The following is a 12,125-nucleotide window of genomic DNA, read 5'->3' on the forward strand; positions in this document are numbered from 1 at the left end:
GAAAACGCGGATTGAGTCAATTTTGTTGGAGAGGTTAAAAAAAAAACACTTGGAGAGTTCGGAAGTAAATATGAGCAAACGAATCTGGTTGTATGGTGAAATTTGAATGCCCAATAACTGAATATGGTAGTGTCAAAATAAATTCTATACAAACTAAGCAGTTGAACAATCATTCGCATTTTATTGTACTATTAACAGGATAAAGCTGTTAAACAGCATACCATTTTCAGGTTGGCAGCTGTTAATGCAGACTTGTTATTTTCAAGTTATTAAAGGAAGATGAATATCGAACTTAATTTTTGGATCCTATCTATAAAAGGACACATTTATTTACAAAAAAAAAAAGGTCTTAATAGTATGGTGGACGTCTACAAAAAGGCATGGGTAGAAAAAGATATATTGGAAATTGAATACAATTGAAACACTAAATAATTAGCAAACCCTTCAAGAGAGTTAATTTAAAAAGTAAATCTTATATACACTAATAGTGCATGCATTATCACCGTTGGATCTATAACACATGTACAAAAATTGAATTTCAAATTCAAATTTTACATAGTTGTCATTCATCTAACGCTGACAGTGTATATACTCTCAGTGTAGAAAATATTAATCCTAATTTAACTGAGCCAGAAGAAAGTTCAAATCCCTGCAAATTAAGATGAAATAAGCAACCAAGAAAATACTCTTTAAGGATACTTTGGTCATTCACGGTATAAAAGAGGAAAATGGCAATGACAAAGGAGGAAGTTTTTGACCAAAAACCATCAATCACGCCCAAAATTAAACACAGAGCCCATGTAAGGGAAGATCAGAAAGTGACACATTGACCAAGTAAACACGTCTAATCCGCCTATGAAACAGTAGAGAAGAAGTGTAGGCTGGGATTTGACATCACATGCAAACTCCTTCCTTATTCCTAACGGCTCGCTAGCCAACCGCCCGCGCATCTTATAGCTACTTACAATTCACACGTTCATGCTCAAGATTCAGCACTTTGCCGAGAGTATATCCTCCAAATTTTGTTTAATAGTGTCTAATGAATACTCGTTAAGAGAAAAAAAAAGGCATTAAATCGTCAATTAGCTAGGTGTAAATTTAGTGATGTACTGGTGACGATTGAGCAGAGCTATGAAAAAATTCTTCGTATAAAAAAAGCATGTGAAATGGTGTGATGTCAAACTCATGTTTTAGTGTTGTATCTCGATTTGCTGCTAAAATTGATCTTATACTTTATTGGACTAACTCTTTTATTGGTAAAGTATATCTAGAGACCGGAGTTTATGTTATGTTTGGGAACTTGGACGAAAGTAATGTGTAGCCACCTCAAAAATATTTTAGCTACAACTTGCTTCCGGTTAGCATTTGCAGGTATAATGTGGTGTAATCTCCTATAATTTAATGATTGAACTACTATTGGTCCACAGCATTTCGTTTCACATTTATATATTAGCCCTCCTAAGTTTCAAAAATTTCAAAATTCAACACGTCTTATTTCTTAAATTTGAAAAATTTTAATTTTTACACGTGTAAGAAACTTAACCGGTCACATCTTAATATCTAGAACAAGAGTTTAATTAATTCTTACCCATATTTCTCTATTTAGAATCTTCCTTCCTATTCTTAAAAAGGCTGCGCGCCGGGGGTGTGTGTTTCCAAATGCAATGAGGGAGTAAACACATATTAGTCAGAAAATAAAGGACCAAAACTGTAATTTGTGCTATATTAACTAAAGCATCCCTACCCCCAACAAATTCTATAAAAGCCCATTTCCCGATTGAATCCTACCTCCCCAAGCCACCACATTCTCCAAAAAAATATTAGCAGCGAGTCTATTTTCTTCAAAAGTTTCCGTCATGTTCACCAGTACTAGTGACCACGCAATGTTTGACTGCCCTTCAAGGCCACCGGTCATGGGGAGAAGATGGAAGTCCAGCACTGAATCAGCACCAAATTGTCCTAGGTGTGCCTCTTCTAACACAAAATTTTGCTATTACAACAACTACAGCATGTCACAGCCCAGATACTTCTGTAAAGGCTGCAGGAGGTACTGGACTAAAGGTGGATCGCTGCGAAATGTCCCAGTAGGTGGCGGATGCCGGAAAACTCGTCGAAGCAAGTCTGCCCGGCAGCCGGACCGGCTGGGCTTAATTTATCAGATGCCTAGCCCTGGCAGCGCTAGTGATGAGTCAAATAATTCAAGCAATGGAGCTGACATTGATCTAGCGGCAGTTTTCGCCAAATTCTTGAATCAAGATAATTCAAGCAATGATCTTGACAAAATTCATGTCAGCACTGATCAAGAATCATCTTCGAGTGGAGTAAGTCCCACATCCCTAGATTTACCTCTGGGCTATTTGGATAGAGAAAATCAAATTGAAGACATTATATTCCAGTGTCAAAAGCCATCTGATTTCATTGATGGGGACCAGATGCATGAAGGGCATCCTTCATTAAGCATAGATGTAGATAATGTTGAAGAACTTCTGGATCAAAACTGCAATGCATTCGAGTTGCAAGCTATTCTTGGTGAAGAGATTGGTGAGGATGCTTGCTTGTCTGATGGGATAAGTTTACCAAATTTTGAATGGCAATCAACTTTGCAATTCCAAGATTTTGGATCATTTTCCACAGATCATGCAATGAAAATCCCATCAAATTTGGCTGATGACAATTGGAACACATTTGATGTGTCGGCAGGTTATGAAATTTTTTCAAGACCTTGGAATTGTATTTAGTACCAGGTGTCTAAATTAGCAATTTTTTTTTTTAAAAAAATCTTGTTCAAGCTGTTAGCTGTCACAATCTCATGAAAGAGACATAGGGTAAAAGTTAATTGATCCTTATATATGCTACAAGAGAATAAATTTTTGCCCAGAAGAAATTACAATTGTCTAATTTAGTTGTGAACTTCATTACTTAAGATCGACTATGTGGAAAAAAAAAAATTAATTCCAGCAGTTATGACACATGGGGCTACGTGAACTTGGGGCAAAGCAACATTTCCATTTTCCAATCTTTTTTTGGTCTTTAAACTTATACCGCCTTCTATACTTTCATTGATACATATTCGAAGAATCCTTGTGTAAATACAAAGAGGAGATTGTTTGTGACAGTGCTGGGTGCTGGCTTTTCTCTGAAATATTCTTAATTTTTTTTTAGTTTTTATAATGCAAATGGAAACTTTTATTAAAATCAAGAACGCAGATTCACGAGCAGTAACAACCACCCTTTGCAAGTATCAAAGAAACAGAACTGAGGAAAACAAAACTAGGATAACCTACTACATACTACAGTACAATGATTCTTAAATTCATTAGCTCTAGAATAAATAAAAGCTTCTCTAAAATATAACCAAACATTACAATATTAAAAGCACTTCTAAAGGAACCAAAAAAAAAAAAAATACCATAGGAAAGTACAATTGTTTAATAAGTATGGTACTCGAATAATAAAGGCGTGCATTTAGTTATTGATTATGGTATACAGCCTTAAACAATCTGAGTGCAATTGGAGAATAAAAAGATCCTTTGAGGCTATTAGCAATGTTTTGAAACTCGGACCGTTTAATTGAATCGGTGAAGTGGTCGGGTCGAAATTCAACGGTTCAGACCGATTTCAACCCCGGTTCAATATTATTAAATCTAGATATGTATATATATATAAACATACACACACTAATATATACACACAACCACACACATACATACACACACACTTGTGCACATAATAAGATTATTCCATGGACTAATTCAAGACATCACCTTGATAAAAAGTTAAATATTTTAAACAAAAATAAATTTTTAAAATTGTAAATTCAAACAAATAAATTCATCTCAGCTGTACCAACTAAAAAAAAATCTTAAATCCTACACAAACCATAACCATATTCTGAAATTAAAACAAAATGCATTAGAACTTCTAAAATTAAACAAAATCTAATAGAAACTATAAAGAAAACGATGATCTTTGAGTTTGAGAGTGAGAAATAGAGAAGAGTTTGGTTACTCTTTTAGAAATAAGAGTTGGAACAAAAGATTGACAGATAAGTTTTATGTTAAAAACTTTAGGTTCATTTTAACAAAAAAAAGATGGAAAAAGAAAAAAATGAAAAAATCGTGGTTCATGGTTCAAGCCGAGTTGAACGGTCGCGACAGATTTTTAGCGCTTTGACCGCTTTTTATAAAAGCCAACAATCGGTAATGAATCGGACCGGAAACTTGGCTGATTCGCGGGTCTGACCCATCGAATCGCCGATCCAGTCCGATTTTCAAAACATTGGGCTATAACCAAATATAAGCTAAAAACTAGAACTCTTTGACCAAATTGACCTTCAACTTTATCAGAGCCAGCTCAAATTCATCATACATTTTTGGAACTTCAAACCGTGATTTAAGAAAGAAATATGATGTTTGACAACGTACTCAAGTAGTCAACTCATAATTGATAGCAAGCCATGCAAATTTACTTTTAACCTCGAACTCCAATTCAAAGTCGTGACATCTTCGTTAAAAGGGAACAAAAAAATGTCGTCACATCTGGTACATTGCACAGACATCATTTCCTTTTTGTCATCTTTATAGGAAAAAAATTACATTAAACATTTAAATGAAAATAATAAGTATAATCTTTGCCAACTTTTTATGGCTCCCAACTCTTACATAAAACAAAAAAAGATAGACCCCACCCACCAAAAAAGAGAAGAAGAAGAGAAAAACCAAAACAAGGTAAAATGCAGGACTAAATGCAAAAGAAATTAAAAATATATTACAGTGCAGAGAACAATTTTTAAAAAATATATTTACTCTGTCTTAGGTACTATGATATATTAATCACAAATATTTCATATTCGATTGAGGCATTTATCATGTTTAACTAGATGTTTATGTGCTGTAAGAATCTATCACTTAATTAATATATCAAGAATCTCCAAATCTAAGGGCTCAACATCATTAACTTCAGATAGTTTATATGGCTCCTTGAATCTCATGTAATTGCGACATATCTACTTAATAATCTGTTTCCCCATTACATATGTGCACCTCGTTTAATACGCATGCGAGGCCATGCTGCTGCTTTTGACATACCTAGAATCCTAAACCCAAAAAAAAAAGAAGAGAGCACCCACATAGACATAGACACACCTGCAAAACAAAACAGGGTAATCTGAATGCGTGACCTAAAGGAAACTTTAAATTAAAACTTGAAGTCAGCTAATCCTCCAATTAATTTCATCATGACTCCTGCACATACCAAGGTTAAATTGCACAATCATTTGACAGGATCCCGCCTTCATTAACATTAGTTGAAGACTTGTCTCAACTAAGTTTCATGCTAGCTTATGGTACTTGGGGTTTTATTTGCTGCAAATATTAATGATTCATACAAGGAAAAAAAAACCTTACAAATCAAAAGATTTTCTTCAAATACATCTAACAAACGATGCTAACAAAGGACGTTTCTTGAGTAATGAGAGAAATAAACTTGAGTTTAGAATAAGGCAGATATTAATTTGAGTTTAACCTAGCCCTGGTCAGTCAAGCTATTTATGTGTCGCAACACTTGAGCATTTTGGTTCAATTCTAGATGATGATACAATACCCCCTCCCCCCGGGTTTTTTTTTTAATCATGGATAGTGGTAGAAACGTAACATACAAAATAATCAAAAATTTGTCACCTTCAAAAGAAAGAAAAAAAAAAAACAGGTGTACAAAGCAAAGCAAGGTACAAAATTATGCGAACTGTGAGTCTGAACTTATCTTGGATTCTCACCAAGAAGGTAAAAGTAACAAAGTGAAGATTCAGTTCAACGTAAGTGCAAAACATCAAGAACTTTTCTCACAAAGCCACTTAACTTTAACGTATGCTTGGCGTTTTCTTCATGGGATAGTACAAACAAGTTTCCTCAATTCTCAAGTCGTGTACAAACAGACAACCACAACCAATTTCCTCTGTAACTGAAAAGCCCAGCGAGCATTCATTTTCACTATTTTCTTGGCCACAGAAATAGAGAAACCATCAGCAGCTTCAGCCCGTGGAAATGACTATAGTGGAGGAAAAAGAGCCCGTATTGAAGTTCCTGTTGGATGTAAATTTGATCCCGCTGATGAAGAATTGATGTTTTATCTGAGGAACAAAATTCTGGGTGGTCGCGATGATTTGCCTAACTATATTTCAACCGCTGATGTTTTTAGAACAAGCCCTGATCAACAACCCTGAAAGTGGAGGAAATTGATGTTTCAGCTTGCCTAACTATCCAACCAATTGGTTCATATGCAGCTTCAATTTTCAGTTTTTTCCTCTCATCTAAGATTTTGGTTGCGATTCTTCAATTGCATGTCCGTAATTTTGACGGATGAAGTTTCAAATTTTGTCAGCGTGGATGAAGTTTCAATTTCTTCTTCCTTTTCTCTTTTTGTGTTTTTCCGCATGCATGTTGGTTTAAGTTATCAGAACGACTAATTATGTGAAATTTTTTGGTTCTACCTTGTGATCGGATTAGACTTGATTCTTTCGAATGGGGGCTGTAAAATTACTTTTCTTGGTTGAGGCACTCCTCGATGAGTGAATTGAGTGAGTTGGTTTGCAAGTGCTTAAAGCAGTCCCTCTATCTACCTCTTCCCAATTGGTAGATGGATGATTTGAGGTTGATTCTTCAACTACTCGAGCTGCTCTTACTCCCCGCCCATATATTTTTGCATCCCATAGTTTCAACAAATCGTTTAGCTCCGTTCATCTTCGGTGCAAGAGTGCTCGATCAGTGAAGAGTACGGACCCCATTGTGGGTAAATGGAAAACCAACTGTACAAACCCAAGGAAAGGCTGCACAGCAAGTAATAGGGGAATTTTTGGCCGAAAGAGTGTGGGGGCTTGGGGCTGAGAAACCTATCAAATTTGAAGCTCTAGAAACTACAGGGGGACAAGATTTACTGAATTTGTGGTGAAATACATCAATATGACCTACAAATGTTTTTTTTTGGTCAAAACTTCGTTGTTTGGTTCCCAAAATGAACTAAAAAAAATAAAAAAACAAAAGGATACATTGTTAAATCTCCTTGCGTTACACCTATGTGGGACTTAGCAAACATGATTTGGCTTATTAAATGTTATTATTTCTTTTGTACAATGTCTAAAGGTCGATTCTCGATCACAGTTCATTATTATTATTGTTATTATTAGTAAACGTCATTCTCTTTCCGATCTATCACTTGCTGATTGGTAGCCATCCTCTACTTATTCCAATAATACTTTTGAATTAACTCTTCTTAGACCCTTTAAATAATAAGTTAGACTAAAGCGTAAACGTACAGCTTCAAAAAAATATATATATTAGAGAGCAGTCCCTATGCAAGTTCTATCTTCTTTTCTCAAGGACAGGTAACATCTGTCTTTTAATTTCTTAAGGATTCTCTTTGCCATCTTTGTTGGATTTCTAATCTGTCAGTTGTTTTGATGATTAGACATTTCCTATATCTACCTGGTTATTAGTTTTGCGTCCAATGGATCATGTTCTTGAAAATTATATTAAATGTCATTTCAAGTTAATGCAGTTAGCTGTTAATCATTTCCAAAGCTTTTTTGATAATTTGTAGATAGCTGCGAGTATAGCACCGGAGAGAAATGGTTTTTTAACACCGTAGCGCCAAATGACAATGTGTTCACTGGAGATGGTTATTGGACCCCTACATCTGCAAAAGCCATCTACACTGGTGGACAAGCAGATGGTTACAAGAAAGAATTCATCTACCATCGTGGAACAGAACATCCTGGAAAAAGAACCAATTGGTGCATATACCAATTCAGGCTAAATCCAGATGTGTATGTAGCAAATGCTATTGGCAATACTGTTGAATATAAGGCAATCAATTTTCTTCTTATGTAAAAAACCATTTACATATTAAGATTGCCGTGAGTATGTACAACTCCCCTTTGGAAATGCTATCCTTGACTTTAATGCTATGGGATTAAACGAACTATGGGATGTTAAGGTAATCAACTCCCCTTTGGTAATGCTATCCTTAACTTTAATCCCATAGTTTTGACAAATGTTTGGCCCCATTCATTTTCGGCGCAAGAAGTGATTACTTGAAATGTTGTTGATTATGTACATTACCATTTTGTTATCTCATACTTACATTAATTAGACTTCTAATCAAGTTCTAATAAGAAAGTGTCTTTGTTTTTGCAGATATCAAGTATTGTAGCCTGCATGGTATTCCGTAAGGAAGCTGTTGTCCAGTCGAATCGCCGAAAGAGAAAGAGAGAAAAAGAACTAATGAGCTTTTAGACTACCAGAAGATTAAAGTTTGCAATCGAAATATCACACTTGTAGGAAGAAGTCCTTAGATTGCGAACATTGATGCAATGTATAGATTTTGAGTTGTTTGTTTTAACTTTATGATTATGTTGCCTATCAAAACGTACTTTTCATATATCGAGAATATGTCTTCTTGTTGTTCTCGACATATTTCATCATTGGTGTCTTGGATTTTTCAACTCTTTTGGTACCAAAATCAACATTAGTCATCTTGGCTCCCATCCAAACATTTAACATTAGGGCCGTCAACAACACCCAATGTTTCCTTAATTTGAATGAAGTGGTCAATATTAAGCGCATGATATTGGCCTATTGTAAAAGTTTAACAACGCCTTAAGAAGACTTACAAGAAGGCAGGGATTAGCACTGTATATGCATCGCGCCCTTATAAGCCAAGCTTAAGTAGTGACCTCCGGGGATTTGATGATTACAGCTTTGGTTTTCAGGGGTTGAATATTTTGTAGACCCAATCTAATGGAACTACAGAGATTGTAAGGTACTTTAAAAGGGTAATATTTGGTTTTGAGGGTCCTAATCTAAAACCCCTACTTGAAACTCAAAATACAAGAGCCAAGAACCGTATATACATTACTTTTTTATGTCTAAAGTGCTTAAAGATTCGGTTGAAGTTGAATCAAGTCCAAAACTTCAAGTACTCACCAAAATGCTCCGCCGTGTGTATTTGGTTGTTTGAGTATGGTATACAACCTTGAGACAATCTGAGTGCAATTGGAAGAAGAAAATGATCCTTTGAGGCTATATAGCCAAATATAAAATATAAACTAAAAACTAGAACTAATTAACCAAATTGAGCTTCAACTTTATCAAAGCCACCTCAAATTTAGCATACATCTTTGGTACTTCAACCCACGGTTTATGAAAGAAATATGATGTTTCACCATGTACTCTAGTAGTTAACACATAATTGATAGCAAGGCACACAAATTTTCTGTTTACCTTGAACTCCAATTCAAAGTCTTGACATCTTCGTTAAGAAAAAAATATTACTGTTTCTAAGTACTATGATATATTGATCACATTCATACTCGATTGAGGCATTTATCAAGCACAACTAGATGTTTATGTGCTGTGAGAATCTATCACCTAATTAATATATCACGAACCTCCAAATCTAAAGGCTTAACATCATTAAATTTAGTATTTAGATAGTGTAACTGAAACTTATCTACTTAATAATCTATTTCCCCATTACATGTATGCACCTCATTTACCATGCTTGTGAGGCCGTGCTGCTGCTTTTGACATACTTAATATCCTAAACACAAACATTTAAAAAAAAAAATAAAAAAACACCCACATAGACAAAACAAAATTGGGTAATCTGAATCCGTGACCTGAAGGAAACTTCAAATTAAAACATGAAGTCGGCTAATTCTTGAATTTATTTCATCATGACTCCTGCATTTCGCAAGGTTAAATTGCACAATCATTTGACAGGACCCCGCCTTTCATTAACATTAGTTGAAGAATTTTCTCAACCAAGCTTCGTGCTAGCTTATGGTACTTAACAAGGGTTTCATTTGCTGCAAGTACGGAAGTACCAATGATTTATACAGGGAAAAAAATAACTTACAAATCAAAAAATTTTCTCCAAGTGCAGCTAACAAGGGATGTTTCTTGAGTTGCGAGAGAAATCAACTTGAATTCAGACTAAGGCAGAAATCAACTTAAGTTTAGCCAAGCTCTAGTTGAATCAAGTTGTTGATGTGTCGCGACTTAGTTACATTTCAACAATTTGGTTCAATTCTAGATATAGATACAACATCCCTTCCCATTTTTTACCTTGGATAGTGGTACAAATATGCCATACAAAATAATAATAAATTTGTCACCTTTGGGAAAAAAAAAGGTGTACAAAGCAAAGCAAGGTACAAGATTATGCGAACAGTGAAGCCTGATGAAGAAGCGCAGACGCTTCCCCGAGGAGAGCTGACCTGATCAGCTCGGGGTGTCGATGGGAGAGCTGATCCAAGACCTGTAAAACAGAGAAGATGAGCTAACAGAGGGGGCCCGAGGGTTGTCCCCGAGGGCGCTCCGACGGCCAAGTTAGTTTTCCGGTGAGTAGGGTTCACGGGAAGTAGCAACTGTCCAGAGTTAATGGCCAATAATCAGCGTCCCTTGTACAGTGGATGTGTGCTATTATTTATACCTGCGAGGGAGTCCGACCTCCGCACGACGCGGGACTTGCCCGGTATAGATAGTATCCCGCACTCGGGGGGGGGACTTCCTCCGACCTCTTCGGGATGGACCTTCGCCTCCCCTGGGAGCCCTAGTCGGTACGGCCCGGGGCTGCTCCCAGGGGTCTGAGGGCCAAGGCCCAGCTCGGCCATTCCTGGGCTGCCACGTGTCTGGGCCCGGAACGGGGCCTCTGCACTAGCCCCCTAGATTAGGTAGGACTGTCAGGCAGACCTAATCTACCTCCGCCACGTGGAAGGCCAGAGCCGCGCACTACTCTGCCGAGGTCACTTCTGGTACAGTGCTGTCACAGGGACGCTGTGCCCGCGTCCTTTCAGCTGTCCCGCCTTTTCGGTTTTCGTACCAGCATTAAATGCGTTCACATGGGGGTCGGTTCAAATTCACGCAACCGTTTTCCCTCCACTCTTCCCCCTATAAATAGGGGATGCCAAATTCTCATCTGTCCCATTTGCCATTTCCGCTTCTTCTTGTGCATTTCAAGTTATCACGCTCCCTGTGCACTCACATTTCCATTTTCCAGCAACCTCCGGCGTCCTGTGCCCAGATTCCGGCGAGCCTTCAGTCCTTCTTCTGCCGTTCTCAGTAAGTCCTTTCTGCGATTCATCTTCCCCCTCTGCAGTGTCTTTTTTGCCCTCTGCTACCTCCTACTTTTTATGTCGGATCATTCTTCCTCCTCTGTTGCTATAGTATCAGTCCGCCGCAGAGCTCCCCGAATCATCGCTCTTTCCTCGCCTTCACCCTCATCTTCGTCACCATCTTCTCCTCCCCCTCTTTCCCCTTCTTCTGCTTCTAGTCCCAGCTTCCACACCTCAGACCTGCCCGAGCCTACTGACACCATGAGCTCTCCTCCACCCCAGTCTCCTTCATCCCATCCTTTTTCTGCCCGCGCTCTAGAGGAAACGGCTGAGCTCGACGCCTACCTCGAGCGAGAGGCCGCAACCACCTCCTCTCCCCAGTCCCCCCATGATTCCCCTGGCAGGGCCCAGGGCGGAGCTGGGGAAGACAGGGATCCCTCTGAGGGGACCCCTACCTCGGAGCAGGGGGAGGATCCCGAATTCTCCTACGGTTACCCAGACCTACAGGAGGCCACCCTATTGCCCCAGGACGTGGCCGAGCTGGCCGAGTCGTACTCCATCCCTCCGGCCTTCGAGCCGAGGGCGGCCGGGCCCGACGACCGAGCCTGCCGACCTCCCCCAGGCTTCGTGGCCATCTACAGGGAGCAGCTCATCGCAGGGCTCCGTCTCCCCATCCATCCAGCTCTGACCCATATTCTGACCTACTGGGGGCTCAGAATCACCCAACTTCACCCTACCTCCATCAGGATCATCACCGGATTCCTGATTTACTGCCTTCTCTGCGACATCCCCTACTCTCTCTCCCTTTTCCGAGCCGCCTTCATTCTTAAGTCCTCCCTTCCGGGATGGTACTACTTCTCCCGCCGGGGCCCCCAGACCAAGGGAGGGAAAGGGGCCCAGGAGTTGTTCTTCGGCCTCCCCTCCTCCGTTAAGGATTGGAAGGAGGATTTCTTCTTTGTCAGATCCACACATTTTCCCCCCAATGTGTGGAAGGTTGGGGGGGTCAAGGCCGACC

At 38.7% G+C, this 12,125-nt stretch overlaps 2 protein-coding genes across 2 annotated transcripts; both read left to right on the forward strand.

Moving 5' to 3' along the window:
- The first annotated feature begins 1,818 nt into the window (after window positions 1–1,818).
- Window positions 1,819–2,853, forward strand: LOC113757032 (dof zinc finger protein DOF3.5-like). Its single transcript, XM_027300449.1, has one exon. The coding sequence runs from the start codon at window positions 1,857–1,859 to the stop codon at window positions 2,736–2,738; it is 882 nt and encodes a 293-aa protein (XP_027156250.1). The 5' UTR covers window positions 1,819–1,856; the 3' UTR covers window positions 2,739–2,853.
- A 4,273-nt stretch (window positions 2,854–7,126) lies between these two features.
- LOC113757031 (NAC domain-containing protein 1-like) lies at window positions 7,127–8,288 on the forward strand. The gene is made up of 3 exons (XM_027300448.1): window positions 7,127–7,136; window positions 7,594–7,859; window positions 8,190–8,288. The coding sequence occupies exons 1-3, from the start codon at window positions 7,127–7,129 to the stop codon at window positions 8,286–8,288; spliced, it is 375 nt and encodes a 124-aa protein (XP_027156249.1).
- Window positions 8,289–12,125: the final 3,837 nt, after the last annotated feature.

The sequence above is a fragment of the Coffea eugenioides genome, unplaced genomic scaffold, assembly GCF_003713205.1.
Source record: "Coffea eugenioides isolate CCC68of unplaced genomic scaffold, Ceug_1.0 ScVebR1_2634;HRSCAF=3699, whole genome shotgun sequence".
NCBI lineage: Eukaryota > Viridiplantae > Streptophyta > Magnoliopsida > Gentianales > Rubiaceae > Coffea > Coffea eugenioides.

Bases quoted from the DNA above. Each gene is read 5' to 3' on its own strand.
- LOC113757031 (XM_027300448.1), top strand. The intron at 7,860-8,189 runs GCAATCAATTTT...TTGTTTTTGCAG, and splicing joins GCAATACTGTTGAATATAAG to ATATCAAGTATTGTAGCCTG.
- LOC113757032 (XM_027300449.1), top strand. From the start codon at position 1,857: ATGTTCACCAGTACTAGTGACCACGCAATGTTTGACTGCCCTTCAAGG.